The following is a 20,753-nucleotide window of genomic DNA, read 5'->3' as shown; positions in this document are numbered from 1 at the left end:
ATTTTACTAGAAATAGATACGTCCTGCTTTCAACAGAAAATCTGTTTGACAATTTGAGCGTAAATTACTAATCTCTCAAAAGTCACTATTTTTTTTTTTGCAATCTGATAACTTTCAATAATACACTCCAATTCTCTTTGTATAGTTGATGTGTATGAGCGATCTTCACGTTCATGGTGCCATGAGTAACTAATTGCAAATAGCTCATTAACAGGTATATCATCCTCTTATAAAGGAGCAAACTTCATAATTAAAAACACATGTGCGCATGAGTATTTTGAGTAAACTGTACAGATCCACTACACATCTACAGTGTCTTGAATTACTGATAAGAATTGTATTTTCGTCCTCTCAGAACGCAGACAGTACATTTAACCACATAGTGCTGAACACAACACCTTCTGTTTCTCTTGAATAGCGTCCACAATATGCGGTAGTGCAAACAAAATGTTTACTACTACATTAGCATAGTAATTCACACCATAGTGGTTGATAATTCATAAACAAAAAACTCCCCCTTACATTTTTTTGTTTAACAGCTTCATTTTTTTTTTGCAATGCCATCACTACAGTGCTTTGAAACTTTTTACTTTGGACAGATGGAGTGTTTCTCATAAGCTGGGTACTGTTCTAAATGAGCAGCATAAAGACGTATTATTTGGTGTTTACTCTGCTCTCATGAAATGCAACTAGATGCAAACCAGATAGTGTCCTAACTTGAGACAGATACATATGACATACCTTCCTTAAACTGTACTACTAATATTAATAAATTATCTATCTAAACATACGACTTGTGATTTAGTAATACCATAAGCTAGAGAAACTGGAAACTTTTCATCAAACACAGAAACCTTTCACAAGCAAAACATGTTGAAGTAGATTGTCTGATTTGTAGGTTGTTAATCTGATCAAACTTCTCACAAGGTATTCTACCTCATTTTTGTTAAGAAAAGTAATAAAATTAGCAACTTTACCCATAGCACCATTAATCAAACTTCCTTCAAAATTTAAATTTCAGTGCAAAATCACCCTATACTTTTTGCATAGACTTAAATATTTCTCCAATACTGCAGTTCATGAAACAGATTTTTCTAATGAATGCAGTTTTGCTTGTAACTTCATTTAGAAATACAGGGACATCAAGGTGCTCTAGTTTATCTATTGCCTTCAGTTACTATTTTTTTCTATAATTCTAGCAATTCATTCCTGAAAGATACATACTCCTCCAGTGTAGGCATTAGGCACACAATATGATTACCTTCTTGTATAATATTAAACATAAGTTCTGCTACTGTCTTAGTTGTTGGATAAAGTTGATTACAAAGACTACTTTCTAGAACATGCCTTCCCTCTTTTGAAAGAATACCTACTCTAATATCTTTCAAAATATTACCATATTCAATGTTCAGTGCTTGTCACATATTCCTAATTCTTTGTATTAGAAATGTAATCAAGTATTTACATTTTTAATGCTTCCCAAAGAACTCCTAGTTTCATCATGCAGCAGTTGTTTGATCCCAGACTGACCCCTCACAGTAGTAAGTTGCAGTAGATCTCCAAAAACAACCAAATGTTTTCGTCCAAATAGGACATCGCTATGCGTTCTCAGAACCTCTTGCATTCTCAAATGCACAAAGGTGAGCATTACGTTTGAGACCATGCTCACCTCATTGATGGTTAAAAGCTTAAACTTTTTTGACACTCTTGACACTTCATGACTAGCTTCAGCAGGTAACTTTTAGTATTTGTTTGTTGTCCTGTTCTACAGGCAGTATCAAAAGTCAGTGTAAAGTAATAACTTTGTTATTTTGTGCAACTAATCCAGTGGGTGCTGTATCCACACATGACAAATCAGACTGTAGAGTTCTGTTGAAAAACAGTAATAACTTATATTAAGAAACGTTTACTAGTACCAGCTTGACTGCTTACATACGACAGTATAGGTTTACATTTTAAGCAAGCACACTTTTTCTTGTCAAGAAGCAATCCATGCTCAACTATAGCTTGGAAAAGCACAAACTCGGGTTTCACAACACAGTGGTTAGCATTAACTTTAATAATAAGAACGTATTTCTACACACTTTTTTAGCAGGATAGAAAAAAGGAGACTGGGGAAGAAAGACCTTTCTAATTTGTGCCATGCAGTTTGCATGCATCTCTTTAATGGCCATTCATAGCTCACTGTGCTAGATTACAATTGTAGCTCATGAACTGTACAGTAACAAGAGACTCTGTGACAAAAGCAGTAACCAAGTGTGTTATGCCCATAAAATACTGTTTTTGCAGCAGGCATATTAGCCATTTGCACTACCTTTTGAGTCAAAACTGCCACTAGACAGAACTCCCATCTCTCTCCACCAGGTACATTAATCACTAGAGTTACCTCAACACTTTATGCTGCTGGATGTACAGGGAACCTTGCAGTGATTTTAAAACTGTTCCACAAAGGAAGTAATAAATATAAAAACATGCATGTTTGCCAGAGGCCCCAGCTGGAGAAGTGCCTTCCTCCTGGCCCAGGCCCCCCTGAGGATGTGTCACGGACCCCTGGGAGTCCGCGGACCACAGGTTGGGAACTGCTGTTTTAGAATATAAACTAGCAGAACTCAACCAATCGTAGCATTCACAGGATCCAATTCCCTCTTGTTAAATCATCTTTAGACTAAAGCGGTGCAATTTATTTTCCTTAGAGACTTTTCAGTAGAGATCTCTTCGCACACATTGTTCACCTCAGTCTTCTCAGATTTTGTTACATAACATAATGAGGAACCGCTATAGAGTTGTCTGCCACAAATTGAATAGAATAGTCCTTGGCGTTCCACAGTTTCAGCATGACATGATTGTAGTCCTTATAATATTTTGACGCCTCTGGTCTCCTGAAGTTGTAGTTTTTTCTGGTGACTTACAAGATAATGTAATGTCTCACCGCAAACATAACTGTTCAATTTTCTTTTTGAAATAAGAGATCTTGGAAATCGAAAGCAATATTTTGTGTAAAATTTTCCTTTTGCTCTGTATTTCTGCCACCAGTACTTTACGCATATTATGAGATTAAAAAAACAGAGTACTTGATGCTTTAGGTTTTTTCCCTCCGTTTGGGAATCCTTCATGTAATAAACTTTTCTATGAAAGAATGTTCAGACTCATCTGTCTGTTCCATATTGATGTGCATCTTTTATCAACAACAGCATATGAATATGAGGAGCATCTCTTGCTTGGTACTCTTTTCACCAAAAGAAACCAGTAACTTCTCCAATAGGTGGATTCTTTTGTGGTTGATGAAGGACAACTGAGCTTGAAGTCTGTGGTTAAAGTACTTGTTAACATATGTAGGATCAAAAGGGCAAAGTTCTCTTGTTGTCTAAAGTTCAGTGCCTTTAATGCTAGGGTTTGCATCTCTCAGAAACTCATGTATATCATCCCATGCATACTCTGCATAACTTGGTGTTAGACGCCAAGTCGGTGCTCCTACGTTTCACAACATACTCTTGAGCTCACCATGATGACAATACAAATACTCATTGGTGCTACGTTGGCATACCATCAAATTGTATTTGTGCTTCTTTTCTTTTCCATGAATTGTTCATACAATGTCTTTAGCAGACGTATTTTATACTTTAACAGCTGTTTTAAGATGATGGTAAAGAGCATATAAACAGTCCAAACAGATCATTTTCAAATAACAGATGGAATACATATAGAATACTTTATCGAAATCTATGGTCCTCTGAATATAATCTTGTTGACCTATACTCAGCTGAAGATGTTTGCACAGGGCAGTCATCATACCGTCCATCTACTCCAGTTGGAACTTTTTGAAGAAAACATTGAGCTTCTAACTTTTTCCTCCCACACCCACATTGGAGCTCCTGTAGCTCGTTTCATCTGATACAGTCAAATAGCATCCCCATAACCTCTTTTAGATGCAGTGAATGGATACTCTAACGCTCATATATTTCTTCAGATCTGCTTCTATCTGCTTTTTCAACTGTCCCTTTGAAGGCAGCATTTCTTTTTCCACACAACTTGCATGTGCAATTACATCTACATCTTTATAGTACTCATTATTCTCTTTAAGATACAGTGCAACTTTCTACACCTTATTTACATCTTCTAGTTCAGCCAGATTTTATTTTGGGCACATCATTCACCAGAATAACAAGCGATTCATCCAAATGTCTTTCTACACCGCAGTTTTAATATTGCCTTTAAAATCTGAAAGTAAATACAAAACTATACCTTCAAGTCCTTTATGAAGCTCAGTGGGTGGTAGTTTCCCAATCCTTTGTTCCATACAAACTATTGCTTGAAAAGGGTGTATAGATTGTATGAGTATTCCTGTCATAAACATTTAGATGTTTTAGTTTCTATGGCATTTTAACTACCACTTACTTATTGTGTATTGCTCTGGCAGGCATTTTATTGTCCTCTAGTTTGCCATAGCAATACTTTGACATGAACTGGTGTGTTGACAAAAATAAATCCTCCTCAAATTAATACACTGCAAATCCTTGCCACTTAGCTCACTTTTTCTGTTCAGTTTTGAAGCGCACATCAACATTTTGAATTTGGCCTTTGTATTGGGTGCATGGACAACAAATAGAAAGACACTTTGGTTTCCCTGTAGAAACTACATTAAACTTCTCCTTCTCGTCTAAAGTTATCAGTACAAATATCTGTTTTGTTCCTCTACACCTAAGCATATCAGCTCCTCATTTTGCCCAGACTGCACTTCGGGACCAAAGATATGTTAGTGATTATCTTCACAAACATTTTCAATGTCCAATACTATACCATACATAAGTGGTTTGTTCATTTCTCTTAAACACAATGCAGGACTTTGTTAAAAAAAAAAAAAAAAGTAAAGTGTTTTAACGAAATTTCACATTTTTGAATGAACAGCCAACGTTCTAAAATGATGAAAAGTACTTGTGTACACTTTCCTAGATAGACATGCCACTAAGAGTCCTTGTAATTTAGAATATTTCCTGACTGTACATGGATCCAATGCTTGGAAAATTGCAAGTTTTCGCTTCACATTTCTTTCTGGAAATTGATGTAGGCAATTAATTAATAATATCAATTGATTGCTGATGAACACTACAAATACTACTGCAGTCCCATTTATACACAGGGGCATGCCTATACCGTCCTTGTAACTCTCCTCCCATATTTTACCTGACCGCATTGGCCAGTTGTTTTAACTGCATGTTCTAATGCGTTTTGTTGTAAATAGCTTTCTTCATTAAAGAGAGCCTCAGTTCTAGATGTATGCTTCTATTCTCCTTTGCAAAATTTTCAACGATTATTTGTATTTTCCTTTTGGCTGTTTCTCTTTTTAGACAACACTGTTCTCCAAAGTTCTCATTCTTTTTAGTATCAAAATAAATAATTTGCGCTTCAGGGCAATCTTTTGATCGACCACACGGTCAATATATTGTTTTTGTTCCATTGCTGCCCTTCCCCTCAATACTGCTTTGTTGTGTACCACATGCTCCATTACCTTACTTCTAAGCATTCTCAATCGTATTTTTTTAAATCCTTTCTGCCTCCTTGTCAAAGTAGGTGTTTTTCTTAAAAGATTTTTCACTTTCTGTGTGACATACTCCTTCTCCTATATGAGTTGTTGTGAAAACCTTTTTATTTGAAATTTTTTCCACATTTAGCATTTATTTACATACTTTTTTTTAGGAAAAGTCTTCATTTTTCTTACAGCTGTTTTTTCCATCACATTCTTCATTGTATACTTTTTGCTTCTCACTTTTATGTGCAGGTAGCACTCACTCTTCTGTATTTTCCCCTTTCTGCCTTTTTCTGCTTTGTAAATCCTCTTTAAACACAAGTAGGTATCTGAAAAGCAAATATAGAATATATTTAACTTTAGATTATTTACTTTTAGATTACATATAATATGCAAGTAAGTAGCTATACAAGTGGTTGTCAGTGTGTAACTGACTGTTTAAGTGTCTTACTATGAGTGTATAAATGGGTACATGAGTGACTATATAGGTGGGTGACTGGATGTGTGAATGGTTGGGTGGATAAGTGAGTGCTTTATTGTCTTGTGTGGGAGTGTCCCTGGATGTGTAAGTGGTTGTGTGGGCACATGAGTGGCTGTGTTGGTGACTACAGATGTCTAAATGAGTATGTAAGTGGCTATATATATTGGTAACTGGCTATTAGTGATTGGGTGTGTAATTGTGTGTGGAATTTGTGTGGTGTATACATATCTGCTGTGTGAGTGAATGTGTAACTGCCTCTGTTGCTGTGTGTGAGTGGCGTTTTGATTTTGTAAAAAGATGTCGCTCCGGGGCCTGCTGCGACCCGAGCAGAGCGATCAGATAGGGGGCGGCTGGAGCAGCGGTTCATGTTCTCGAACGGCGAGCGTGCCGCGCCCCTTTTGTCTTGTATTTGCTCGCATGAGGCCCTAAAGTGGGCATTGGGCCTTGGGCCTTGGCGAGTTCAGGGGGCAGTGCGCCCTTGAAATTAGAAGTAGGCACCCTCGACTCCTCACTTACATGGTGAAACCTGTTCTTTTCTTCTTTTCTCTTCTTTCTCCTTTTCTTTCTTTCCTTTTTGACACTTAGAAGCCATGTTCTTCTTTATCCCAGCATGCCTTGCCTCTACCCTTTTCCCTGCATGCATTAGGAACCTTTTAAAAAATGGCGCCTTCCTCTATATTTTCCTGTGGTCTTTTCCCAATCTACCATGGAGTCTTTTTTCTTCCTGTCTGTCACTTCCCGTTTTAGGGTATATAAGGAGTGTGATTCTTGTTCTCCTTGCGCTGCATCACTTCTTTTGGTGGTGATGACGCTCCGGTTGTTTTTCTCCAGCTTTTTTCCTCGCCTGTTCCGGTTTCTTCCAGTATTTGTTTTCTTTGTTGCAAGTCTTACCTTTTTGTGCTTATTTTTGTTCCAGGGAGTTCCACCCATAGTTATTTTTGTTTTGGGGTTTTTTCCTCTGGGACTCCTTCTGGACGGCACGGACTGCCTTTTTACCTCCCATCATCAGCAGCACCGTTGCTACCAGCAACGGCTGCCCTTACCTTGGTCAAGGCAGAACCTACAAGGATCGAGACCACTCTGCAGTTCCAGTTGGCCTGAGTCATAAACGACGAGTAGCCTGTGACAGTATAAGGTTGGTAGGTGACTGGGTGTTTAACTTGGAGTATGGGTGTGTAAGTGTTTGTGTACCTGTGTAAGTGTTGGGTATATTAATGGGTGTATAGGTGCGTGAGTAGGTGTGACAGTACCTGTATGGATGTGTGAATTACTATTTACGTTGGTGTGTAGGTGAGTAAATTACCGTGTGAATGATTTTATGGGTGTGTGTGACTGATTGCGTCAATCACTGTCTGGCTAAACGAGTGGTGGGTACCTATGTACTTTTGGGGGAATGTACCTGGATGTGTAAGTGCCTTCCTGACTATGAGTGGGTACAAATTGCATACTATTAAATGCATACTATAAGCAAACATGCTCATCTAATATCAAACACATTCATGCATTCGTTCATGGCTTAGTAAAATAACTTTTTTCATTATAGCAGTGTTTCTTCTCCTTTGCTCATTATATTTTTACCTAATATCCTCACATAGCATCCATTTTATTTGACCTTTTATTGTATTGTCTAGAAGCTACACATTTACTTTCAGCTTATATGCATCCATAAGTTTTTGTTACATATACATTTTTATAGTACAACTGTTGTGGTCTGAAGGACGCTGCCACACAAGGTAGGAGCAAGTTTCATGTTTATTTGAAGAACTGTACAGAGCCACCTCAATAGCGTGTAGCGGGCACCTCTCCAACCGCCGTCTCGCCAGTCCATCTAGCATTCCACCCGTGAGCCCCGCATTCCACTACCCGCATTCTCCCTACGAGCCCTACACTCGATTTACCATACACAACATACCATCTCTTTTTTTTTTTTTTTTTTCTTTTTTACACCTTGTGAATAAAACAAAACAATAAATACAACAAAGAAAGAAAGAAATACCATATTGAAAGTCTGGAAGAAATAAACTAAATAAGAACTCCGAAGAAGAAAAAGGAAGTCCTTAAACTGAAAGACATTATTGATCAGGTCTTAGTTTCCATGGCAGAAATCTTTCACGTGAAGGTCTGCGTGGAAATCCTTCCATACAATCTAAGGTACACATTTGTGTGTTAAACTTATGCAAATCTTGAACACATATCATAGGGCTTCCACTGTAGCCCCTTTCTCCATCCTTGCTGCTGTCACTCTCATCACAAGAACTCAACGCAGAACCCTCAGATAGCTTTACCACTTTGGATACGTTCCACCATCAACCATAATTGCACTCCCACACACTTTCTTCACCCTGACAGGCTTTCCAAAACTAACCACCTTTTTTATCAGACACACTTTTTTTTTATTCGCACCAAATCTCCAGGACAAACCATACACAACTTGTTGGCTTTGATCGTATCATATCTTCTTTTCATGCGTTCTTGTCCTGACCTCACCTTTTCCCACTCGACTACCCTTTTCCTTCCACACAGTCCTTTGCTTTTCAATGAACTCGCTAACCATGAAGGGAACAGAACGGTGGTAGGTTTACGACCTCTTAATGCTTCAAAAGGTGACACGTTGGTCAAGGAATGGGGTGTGGAACGATAAACCCACAACATGGTGCTCACTGCTTCAAGGATGTCGTAATTATTCTTTCTCATGGATACAACTACCTGTGGATTCCTCACCTTATGAATTCGTCCTTGCGTCAGCATCCAACGGAAAGTCTTCTTCCTAGCTGTCGACGAGGACGTCATAATGGCACAGCTCCACGTGACTCCGTCTGACGTCAACGTGCCAATAAGAGATCCTCGTTGGCGTACTGACGTCAGTTTTCCTTTTTTCCGTGCCTTTGACGGCAACGGTTTTTCTTCCTGGCTTGTTGATAACTGTAGCGCTTTTTGGTGGTTACAATGTCGCCTCCAAAAAGTCCGGTTTCAAGCCGTGTAGAGAATGTGGGGGTAGGATGTCAGTGATCGACCCCCATTCGGACTGTATTTGGTGCCTTAGTTCGGAGCATGATGTGGAAGGATGCTCTTCGTGCCAGAGCATGAATCCAAGCGCTCTGAAAGAGCGTGAGGCAAAGCTTTTCTTGGCAAAAGCGAAGAAAAAGGTCCATAAAAAGGATTCCTCCCATGCTTCACCCAAAAAGCATAAGAAGCGGCGTCATCATGACTCTCTGCGTCGTCATGACTTTCGGTGCCGTTCGGAGCGGAGCCGGTCGAGGTCTTCTTGACGCCAGAAGACATGGGAGATGAGCCCTACTGTCACGCCTCAACCCGAGAGTCCGGAGTTGTCGCCGGCGCCATCTGTATTTGAGGTCGTTCATCATAGCCCTCAGTTTTCACCGGCGTCGAGGGAGCCTGATGTACAGCAGACCTCTGCTCAACAATACCCGGCTTTCCCGGCTCCAGGGACGGATCCGGCTGCATTTTTTTAATGCAGTGTATGCCGTGTTCCAATCCATGGCCCCTGCTGGTGCACCGGCGGGTCCCACGGGGCAATTGGCGTTTAATTTGGGCTCTCTGGCACCGTACAAGGCGGCTCCATTCATGCCCTTCTGCCCTTCGGAGACTGGCGGTTCGGCGCCGAGGGTATCCCCTGGCAGGAGTCCTCCACTTGTGACGGTGGATCCTCCTTCACGTCAACCGACTCCATCTCCGTGCCATCTGACGTCATTGATTCCCCATCCAGACCGGCTCCATCGCCTTCCTGCCAACCGACTCCGAGAAGGTCATCATTCGACTCTGTGTCGGCGTCGGGTGAGTCTAGGAGTCATCCATCTCTTCCTGGGCCCTTTCGAGATTCAAAGTCGTCGGCGTCGATGGACTCTTTATCGACGCCGGCCCTAGAGACACATCTTTGATCTCGTAGGAAGGCATTATGACTTTTGGAGGAGGAGGAATATAGACAGCTGGAGGAAGGAGAGATTGAGCCTTCAGATGAGTTCCAGGGTCTTGCCACTGCAAGTGGTCTGGATACTTCCCCGGAGTGGGACATTGCGTCTCCGGGGGAGTTTACAGAAGAGGCCGCTTCCTTCCATACTGTGGTAAGGAAGGAAGCAGAGAACCTGTACTTGCCTTTGTCTGTGGCGGAGGTGAAAACTAACCTGCTCACAGAGGTACTACATCTCTCTTCGTCCAGTGCTGACCCTTTGCTGCCTTTCAATGAGGTTTTAACTGAGCCTATATTGGACTTGTGGAAGAAGCCAGTAACAACTCTTGCAGTGAACAGGGCAGTGGCGAGGAGGCATAGGGGCGCACCAGGAGATCTGGTTTTTCTATCACGACATCCAACTCCGGTAAGCTTAGTAGTCCAGGCGTCATGTTCTGCCAAGTCTGCTCCTGGGACATTCCCTGGAGTCCCAACTGATAGGGAGTCCAAGAGGATGGAGCAGTCTTTGAAGAAGATCTTTTCATCATGTAGTATGGCGCTTAAGGCTACTAATTCTACCTGCGTGCTGGGCAGATACGTCCACGCCCTTATGGACTCCGCTAAAGAAATGGCAAAGGAACTGCCACAGGAGATGCAGAAATTATTCGCATCCCTTTTTATGGAATGCGCAGGCTGCTGCTCAATCATTATACAATCTGGCCTGGATACTTCGGATTCCATAGCCAGGGCCATGGGAACATCTGTGGCTACTAGGAGGCATGCCTGGTTAAGGTCCTCTGGTTTTTCTTCGGATGTTCAATCTACCTTAATGGATCTGCCATTTGATGGGGAAAAGTTGTTTAGGGACAAGGCGGACTCTGCCCTTGAACGGTTTAAGGACTGTCGGGCGACAGCTAAGTCCTTGGGCTTACAGACCTCTGCTTCATCACCTTATAGACCTACTCGCAGGTTTCGGGGGTTCACTCGAGGCTCTGCCTTTTTGGAGGTCGCAGTCCTACGCCCAGCAACCTGCCAATCCGCCCTATCGTGCCTTTAGAGGGCGGGGTAGGGGTAGAGCTGGAGGGCCAGCCCAGCAGCTGTCATCTTAGTCATCCTCCTCTGGTGGACAACAACAGCAGAAGCAGCCCTAGTTTTCCCCACTTTATCATCCATACTTCTCCTGTAGGGGGAAGATTGAGTATTTTTCTGCAGAAACGGAAGTCGATTACAACAGACTCGTGGGTGCTAAGAATTGTGGAAAAGGGCTATGCGCTCCCCTTTCAGGAGTTCCCTCCTCCCTCCCACCCACCCCCGTCCCTCCTTTTGTTCAGAAGACGATCTTCTGTTGTTGCAACAGGAAGTTGTCATCATGTTGGCAAAGGGCGCTATAGAGTTGGTGCTGTTGCAGGAAAGGGGTCAGGGGTGTTATTCAAGATATTTCCTGATTCCCAAAGTGGACAGTCATTTACGGCCGATCCTAGACTTGAGGATTTTGAATTTGTTCCTCAAGCAGGAAAAATTCTAAATGCTGACCCTAGCGCAGGTACTATTGGCGTTGAACGAAGGAGACTGGATGGTGTCTGTCGACTTGCAGGACGCGTGCTTTCATGTTCCGATAATCAAGTTGCACAGGAAGTATCTCCGGTTTGTGGTCGGAACGCAACACTACCAGTTTGCGGTCCTTCCGTTTGGACTTACTTCAGCACCTTGGGTTTTCACGAAGCTGATGGCAGTTGTTGCAGCACATCTCAGAAGGAGGGAAGTAGCAGTTTTTCCCTACCTGGACGATTGGTTGATCAAAGCCAAGTCTCCAGAGCTTGTGTTGTCTCATCTACGAATGACAACCCAGTTGTTCGATCTGGGTTTTTCTGTAAATGTGCCCAAATCTCACCTTGAGCCCTCTCAATGCCTCCTGTTCATAGGGGCAGTACTGGACACAACAATGTTTCGGGCCTACCCCCCGCCTCAGCGGGTTCGGGACATTGAGGCGCTGATTCCGTTGTTTCAAGTTGGAGCGGCAGTTCCAGTTCTCAAGGTCTTACGCCTGCTAGGTCTGTTTGCTTCTTGCATTCTGTTGGTCACTCACGCTCGCTGGCATATGAGGGCTCTTCAGTGGTGCCTCCGCAGGCAGTGGGTCCATCACAAAGGAGATCTCAGGGATTCAATAAAGATCTCCAAGGATGCTGTAGCGGATCTTCATTGGTGGACAGAGGACGGCAACCTTTTCCAAGGAAAACGGTTTTCACTGCCACCTCTGGTGGCCACCGTGATATCTGATGCTTCCACTCTAGGGTGGGGAGCTCATCTCGGGGACCTGGAGATCAAGGGTCATTGGTCTCCAGCGGAACAGATGTTGCATATCAATCTGTTGGAATTGCGGTCAGTCAGTTCAGATCTTAACGGACAACACTACCGCAATGTGGTATATAAACAAGCAGGGAGGAGTAGGGTCGTACCTTCTCTGCAGAGAAGCTCTACGGCTCTGGTCCTGGGCTCAAGACCATCAGATTTGCTTAATAGCGAATCATTTGGCCGGAGTTCTGAATGTACGTGCGGACGGTCTCAGTCGTCACATCTTGATAGATCACGAGTGGCGTCTCCATCCAGACCTGGTCCTCCACATCTTCGGGATGTGGGGTACTCCTCAGGTGGATTTATTTGCCACTCGAGAGAACGCCCATTGCCCGTTGTTCTGCAGCCTCCATTATCCGTTGCAAGGGGCATTGGGAGATGCGTTTCAGATGTCCTGGAGCGGCCAGTTGCTTTGCGCATTTCCCCCTGTACCCTTGATTCCTCGGGTTTTGAGGAAAGTTCGTCAAGACCGGGCACAAGTCATCTTGGTGGCACCGGACTGGCCGAGAAGGGTATGGTATACAGACCTGCTTCAACTCTCTCAGTGCCCTCCGCTCTGTCTCCCGTTCAGGGCAGACCTCCTCTCACAGTTGCAGGGGCAGGTTCTACACCCCCACCTCCAGAGCCTGCACATTCATGCCTGGAGATTGAACGGGGCAACCTGCGTTTGTTTTCTCTCCCACCGGATGTAGTGGATGTTATTCTATCGTCCAGGCGACACTCTACTAAATCCATTTATGCCGGCAGGTGGGCAAAATTTGTGGTTTGGTGTGGGGAGAATCAAAAAGATCCCTTGAAGGCCCACCTTTCTGATATTCTTTTGTTTGCTCTTAGTTTAGCAAGGAAAGGCTGTACGGTAGCTACGGTTAAGGGTTATTTGGCAGCTCTGTCGGCGTTTCTTTGCCTTCCGGACCAGCCTTCTTTGTTTGTTTAAATCTCCAATTTTAAATAGGTTTATTAAAGGTTTAGTGAATAAGTTTCCTCCCACGCCCTTTCACATGCCTCAGTGGGACTTGAATCTGGTATTGACGTTCTTGATGGGTTCGCCTTTCGAGCCCATGCATTCATGTCCGTTGAGAAATTTGGTCTTAAAGACTGTTTTCTTAATTGCGATCACATCTGCTAGGAGGGTTGGGGAGCTTCAAGCCCTTTCTGTTAAGCCTCCTTTTACCATGTTTTTCCCTGAAAAAGTGGTGCTGAAAACCAGGGCGGCTTTTCTGCCGAAAGTTGTCACTCCTTTTCATATAGGGCAGTCTATTACCCTACCCTCGTTCTACCCTCCTCCCCACCCTTATAAAGATGAAGAGAGGCTCCATAGGTTGGACCGTAAGAGGGCGCGGAGTTTCTACCTGGAGAAGACTAAAGACTTTCGCTTGGATGATCAGCTGTTTGTATGGTATGTTGGACAGCGAAAGAGCAGAGCGGTCCAGAAACGAACACTCTCCAGGTGGGTCATCTTGTGTAATAAGATTTGTGACTCTCTGGCAAAGAAAGTCCCTCCTGAAGGTATCAGGGCCCATTCTACTTGGGCTAAGTCTGCTTCCTCAGCCCTAGCGAGAGGAGTTCAGTTAGTAGAAATATGCAAAGCAGCAACTTGGGCGTCCCTCCATACCTTCGTAAAACATTGTCTAGACTCTGAAGTGAGGAGGGACGGTCATTTTGCTCGTTTGGTATTGCAAGATTTCTTGGTGTAATCAGGCGGGCACCCACCACTGAGTGCGGTACTGCTTTGGGACTCTGTTCATAAGGTGAGGAATCCACAGGTAGTTGTATCCATCAGAAGAACAAGTTACTTACCTTCGGTAACGCTTTTTCTGGTGGATACACTAGCTACCTGTGGATTACTCGCGGCCCTCCCGCCTCCCCGTTGCCTGCCTGATTTCACAGTTATCTTGCAGTACTTGGAAATATGTTTATTTGTATATATATATATATGTATTTTAAGGTGTCTATGTAAATATATGGGTTCAATGGACAACGTTATTGTGTCTGTATATATATCTTTCTTTACGGATTTTGATGGGTTGGTTCTCACCTGTTCGCCTAAAAGGCACGTAAAAAATTAGGTGAAACTGGCGTCAGTACGCCGACGAGGACCTCTTACTGGCACGTTGACGTCAGACGGAGTCACGTGGAGCTGTGCCATTATGAAGTCCTCGTCGACGTGGACAGCTAGGAAGAAGACTTTCCGTCGGATGCTGACGCAAGGACGAATTCATAAGGTCAGGAATCCACAGGTAGCTAGTGTATCCACCAGAAAAAGCATTACCGAAGGTAAGTAACTTGTTTGTCTAGCCCATTTTATACAATCCCCAACCACCCTATTAATCCTTTCGACCAAACCATTAGTCTGGGGGTGATATAGGGAACTTTTCAAGTGCCTAACATCGGATTGTTTCAATAAGTCCTCCATTTCTGAATTAACAAACTGTACCCCATTGTCTGAAATAATGGTTTCCGGAAAGCCCTCTCGCATAAAGACTTCTTTAGGGAAATTAACAGCATTGGACGCTGATGGAACAGCGCAAAAACGAACCTCAGGCCATCTACTGTGATAATCCATGAGAACAAATGCATATCGGAATTTGTGAGGGAGAAAATTAAATGTCTATCCCCACCTTAGACCACGGTCTCACAGGAATCTCAATAGGATGCAAAGGTGGAGTACATACTTTCAACCCCTTCTCCGCAGAATTGCAAACAACACACCCCTTGACCACAAGCACAACCTCTTTATCCATAGATGGCCACCAATAACTCTCCCTTAACCTCCTTTTTGTCATAGTCGCTCCAAAGTGTCCTTCGTGTCCCAAATTTATCAGACCAGACCGTAAATCATGCGGAGGTATACACCTCTCACCCCTCAAAAGTATCTGATCTTCTATCGAGATTTCACTTGCAACTTTACAAAACGGTTGTAACGGTAAGGGAACGTTCTTTTCTCTTGGCCATCCATTGATTACAAATTCTCTAACCTGGGCCAAAATGGGATCCTTTAAAAAGGCTACCTCCCAATCAGTTTTGTTATAAGCCTTGGACACTGGAAGATCCACAGTTGCAACAAAACAATCCGCTCTATCATCCTCCGAGTCAAAGTCATCCAGCCCTTCCATAGGTAGTCTAGAAAGAAAATCCTCTCTCACATTGAGCTTCCCCGGCAAAAACTTAACCTCCACATCATACTGCAATAATTTAGTGGTGAGATGGGCAATACGTGGGGTAGTAAAGTTGGTTTTATCCCCACTGAGAATGTAAAGTAACGGTTTATGATCCGTCACAATGACAAACCTTCTGCCCCATATATAACTTCTAAACTTTTCGCTTGCCCAGACACAAGCCAACAACTCTTTCTCTATTACTGAATAATTCAATCCAGCTTCCCTCAATACTCTAGAGGCATAACTGATTGTGGCTTCACCACGTTCAGTGTCCTGCACAAGAACAGCACCCAATCCATACTTGCTAGCATCAACCATTATCTTACACATTAATACTAGATCGTATGGACGTAGTGCTTTGGCATCAGTCTTTTTGGATTTTACCAACTCAAACGTGTCCTGACAATCCTTGTCCCACGTGATTTCAACACTCTTCTTCAGCATATTAGACAAACAATTCATCTTGGCGGCGTAATTGGGAATAAACCTGGAATAAAATTCACACAATCCTACGAAAGAGCGCAGCTCGGCCTTATTCTTAGGAGGAAGACAATGGCGAACAGCATCCACCAACCCAGGTCTCGGTTTGACTCCCTCTGATGAAATGACGTGTCCCAAAAACTCAATCTCTTTTCTCCAAAATTCACACTTGTCCTTTTTAACAACCACCCCATTCTCCTCAAAAATCTGAAACACCATCTTACTCAACGTGTTGTGTTCTAGTAACTGTTTGGCAAAAATCAATACATCATCCTGAAACACCAGGACACCTTCAACATCTTTTAGCAGTTGTGACCTGGTACGTTGGAAAACTGAAGCAGCTGAAGCAAGGCCGAGAGGCATCCTACGAAATTGAAAAGTATCAAAAGGCATGTTGAAAGCTGTATAATGTCTAGAGTCCTCTTCAAGGACAACCTGGTGATATGCCGAAGCCAAGTCAATTTTTGACAACCAGACCGCACCACTAAGTTTCTCAAGCACATCATTAATCCTGGGTAACGGAAAGGAGTCAACACAAATCTCTTTGTTGAGACTCCTTAAGTCAACACATAAGCGCATCTCACCACTGCGTTTGCGAGCGACAACAATTGGAGACAACCAAAGACCAGACTCAATCGGCTCAATTACCCCAGACAATTGTAATTTTTCCAACTCTGACTTAAGGTCCTGCCTTAAGCTGAATGGGATCGCTCTTAATTTGTGCTTAATGGGTATAGCGTTTTTTTTTATTTTGATAGTATGCTTAAACCCTTTAATACATCCTAATTTTTTCTCAAATACACTAGGGAACATCATGTGGAGAGTTGACAAATTCATACCACTATGGTCTTTAACTACCATTACTTGCTCAGTGGTACCTGGTCTCAGTACCATACCAAAGAGGCCTTGATGGAACCAACCTAATATATTAAGACCCTTGACAGCAACATACGCCTTTCCACGGATCTTGCGCCCCTTGAACTCCAACACATCTTCGATGAAACCCTCCAGCTCTATCCTCCTTCCCTCATAGGAAACCGGAGTTCTGTCAGGTGGAAACATTTTCCTAGCACCCCATTTTCTCTTAAACAAGTCTAAAGTTATCATTGTAATGCGTGAACCAGAATCCACAAGTAAATGGAGTGTTCTGTCCCTCACACGAATATCCACATACAGGTCCACACACTCCTCAAGATCTCCCGAAAGTGCTTGTTCATCTGCGACTACCACAATCATGTCACGGAATTAATTCTCCAAACATTGATTAGACACCTCACTGACATCAGCCACACTGCTGATCTTGACATTCTTGTTCCCGGGACTCTGACACACCCTAGCAAAGTGGCATGTCCAGCCTCATTTGTGACACACTACATTCTTAGCAGAACAACCCTTAGAGTCCTTTGCATGTGGGAAATTCACACATCTGAAACAAATGTTACTGCGTTTGAAGAATTGATTATTGCTTGTCTTGAGTTCTTTGCGTGAAGAGACAACATTGATACTAGCTTTTTCTTCTTCCTTGCGTTGATACGAAAGTTCCTTAAGAGAAGCTTGAGCCAGCTCAATGCTCTTCGCCTGCTTAATTACATCTTCCAGCGAAGGATCCCCCATCGTAAGTAGTCTTTGTTAGATGTGTTTGTCATAACAATTCCCTATGAGCTGGTCCCTGACCAGTTGATCACGGAATGCACCAAATTGACATTATGCACACAATTTACGAAGCGCGCTGAAAAACTCATCAATCGATTAGCTTTGTAGCTGGACCCTCTTGAAGAATGTGTGGCGTAATACTACAAGACTCGGCTGTTTGTCAAATCTCAGGATGAGTTTTTTTTTTTTTTTTTACTGTTTCCTGATATTCATCTAATTATTCACCTTCTACCGCCTCGACTTCAGGAAGGTGTTTCAAAGTCTCTCGGACTTCAAATACCAGTGAGTGTAACAACAGAAACTTTTTGCTTTCAGGTCTATACCGTGATGCTCCAATAGCCCCTAAATAGGTTTCAAATGCATCAAACCATTGAGGCCAAGACACCGGTGGTTCACCAGGTGTTTCTAGAAATGGAGGAGGGGCAGAGACAGATTGCATAATGTAGGCTAAAATGTGCCCAAGAGAAATAAAGAAAGAAGGGAAAAAAAAAACAAGGTCAGTTGGGTGCTAATAATACACACGGAGGCTTCCGACGTTATCCTGGAAAAGAAAAAGCCAAACTTGTTGTAGTCCGAAGCCTGACCAAGAATTGGAAAGTTGCAGTAATAGTAGTTCAATAAAAAATTTAAAATTGGAAGATATTTTGATACAAGTAATTAAAGATTTTTTTTTTTTTTTTTTATTAAAAGAGAACAAAAAAAAAGGTTAGTCAATGTACCACAAAAAGAAAATTAGTATGGCAGTATTCTAAATGCAGCCGACAACACGCAGGCACAGAAACAAGTGTTTCACCGTCGTAGTCTCTTTTCCTTGTCCAGGTTGCTATGGTACGCGCTGGTTGCTAGCGTACCAGCTGTGAATAGCGAGGACCGAGAGAGAATGCGCGCGCACACCCTGCTCGCGCTTGTAAGATGACGTAATGCGTCTTCAGCGTGGATCACGCAAAGGATGAGAACTGCGCGCAGCCTGTCCTTGGAGGAGGCCACACGAAAGGATTTCCTCCCGGAGGGCACACATGCAGGAATGCGGCATCGGAAAAGGTCTCACCTTCAGGGAAGATGAAGCGTCCGTTAATGGTGTCGTGTCTGCCTCCGGAAAGTGCACAAACACTGTGCGTAGGTTCTGAGGTGGCTCCAAGAAGACCGCTCGTCGACAGAATTATGTTGTGGTCTGAAGGACGCTGCCACACAAGGTAGGAGCAAGTTTCATGTTTATTTGAAGAACTGTACAGAGCCACATCAATAGCGTGTAGCCGGCACCTCTCCAACCGCCGTCTCGGCAGTCCATCCAGCATTCCACCCATGAGCCCCGCATTCCACTACCCGCATTCTACCCACGAGCCTTGCACTCGATTTACCATACACAACAACCTAATTCACATCCCTGTAAAATCTCTTTGGTGTTCCCTAACTTTTCTGTTACTATCACTTGCTGTCTCTTTTCAGTGGAAATCACAAGTTAGGAATATGGCAGTGCTCTTTCTCTCCTAGTACAAAATTACCAGTAATGGCTGCCATTCCCACTGTGCTTTCACTAATTCTCCTGTACTTGGCAAATTCCACCATTCTTTCGTCTTTTAATTTTGTTATCCCACTTCGAAATGGTCCTTAGTTTTTATTTTTTTATTTTTTTTAAAGAAGCATAATTTAGCAGAATTTTTTTCAGAGCAGCGGAGGATCGCTGCAGAAGCCCTTACCAACATCTAACAATCTGCAGTCAATGCTTTTAATTTATATTTTACTATGTAAAATATATTCGATTACTAGGCATACACTACTGAGCAATTTTTATACAAAGTTTGCTTTTGAATTTCACACTGCAGCCTCTTTTGTTTCCGCCCACGCTGTTTTAGTTGTTTCCATAGTAGCCATGTTTTCAACAGTCTCTAGCTTACTAGTAGGTAAAAAGTTCAAACGAATTTCTGTCAACAGCATAACAGTATCACATTAACTTTAGCAGGTGTGGTTTACTGTTTGCAATTCCAAGCATATCTCATACAACATATATTTTATTTTTCCAAACCCAGTCAGAGTTGGTATTTCTGTTGTGAAAGTACCAGTATTTAAAATAGTGGTGGGTTCCTGATATCAAAGTCCATACATTAAAAATATAGCTCTAGCTGATCGTAGTTTGAGTTTCACTAATGCGTATATCTGAGTTAGTCAACATTGCCTAGAGTGAGCCACGACTTCTTGACTTCACTACCGCTGGAGAATTAAGTGCCCAAAGTGAGTAAATTGGTTGTCTAATTGTAGGGCAGTAAAATGTATGTCCTTGGGACACTGGTGGTAAACAATAATATCCACACTGAATATTGCTGCAGGACTGCCATAGAAGGCCTTCTATTGTCAAAAAAGACTTCTTTATTTTAGCATTTTCATTACTATGTTATGTGCAGTCATAGGCTGGGAAAAGCAGATCGGACTTAGTGATTATATGTGCATTTTGATCTCATCCATTTACTGTGTCTTGTTCACTAATAATGGTAAGTTATTTTAAATAAAGTGGCTTAGGATGCCATTGTCATTTATTTTTGTGTACTTGAAAACTCACATTTTTATTTCTTACTTTATTGTTCCTTCTTAAGTGTCCGATCTTAAATGAGAAAATTCTGCAGTTGATTCTTTGTGAGGCGTGGGTGTACTGTTAAGTTGCCCTTTGTAGCTTTTACTTCCAGCAAGATGCCAAGTTTTTTTTTTATATTATGAAATAAATTGTTTCCTTCTTTCCTTTAGGTGAATCTGGACTTGGTAAATCTACTCTCATAAACAGCCTGTTCCTTACAGATCTGTACCCAGAGCGTATAATTCCTGGTGCCGCAGGTGAGCATGCATTTGTCCTGTGTGATTATTAAGAGTAAAATATTTTCCAGGCTTTCTTAGCTCTTGTTAGTAATCTACACATCTTTCTCACCAACATTTCCTTTGGATTAATCTGAATTGCCTCCCTCTACCTAATCTTTCTCTTCATCATCTCTATCATATTCATGCAGAGCGAGCAGCAAGAAAGCAACTAGAAACCAAGAGGCTCCAGAACTTAGTTTACTTCCCATAAAAGAGATCCCGTTGAGGAAGATTTTGGGGAGAGATAGTCCCTTCGTCATCTGTAGCACGCAATTGACATTTTACCGGAAACGGTCTTTGAGTGATTCAAAGGATAGCGCAGAATACTATGGACCTGATTCACAGTTTGGCAAA

General features: G+C 42.5%; 1 protein-coding gene across 6 annotated transcripts in view; it reads left to right on the top strand.

Annotated features, from left to right (window-relative positions):
- The window catches only part of SEPTIN2 (septin 2), an 877,282-nt gene that overhangs the window by 173,304 nt on the left and 683,225 nt on the right, over positions 1 to 20,753 (top strand). For all 6 annotated transcript variants that reach the window (XM_069213638.1, XM_069213641.1, XM_069213640.1 and 3 more), the window contains one exon: positions 20,292 to 20,378. In XM_069213638.1, coding sequence (XP_069069739.1) covers positions 20,292 to 20,378 — 87 coding nt within the window. The remainder of the gene's footprint in view (positions 1 to 20,291; positions 20,379 to 20,753) is intronic.

This window comes from Pleurodeles waltl, chromosome 11, assembly GCF_031143425.1.
Source record: "Pleurodeles waltl isolate 20211129_DDA chromosome 11, aPleWal1.hap1.20221129, whole genome shotgun sequence".
Taxonomy (NCBI): domain Eukaryota; kingdom Metazoa; phylum Chordata; class Amphibia; order Caudata; family Salamandridae; genus Pleurodeles; species Pleurodeles waltl.
The sequence above is the reverse complement of the archived record's forward strand: the minus strand, read 5'-3'. Positions and strand labels throughout refer to the sequence as shown.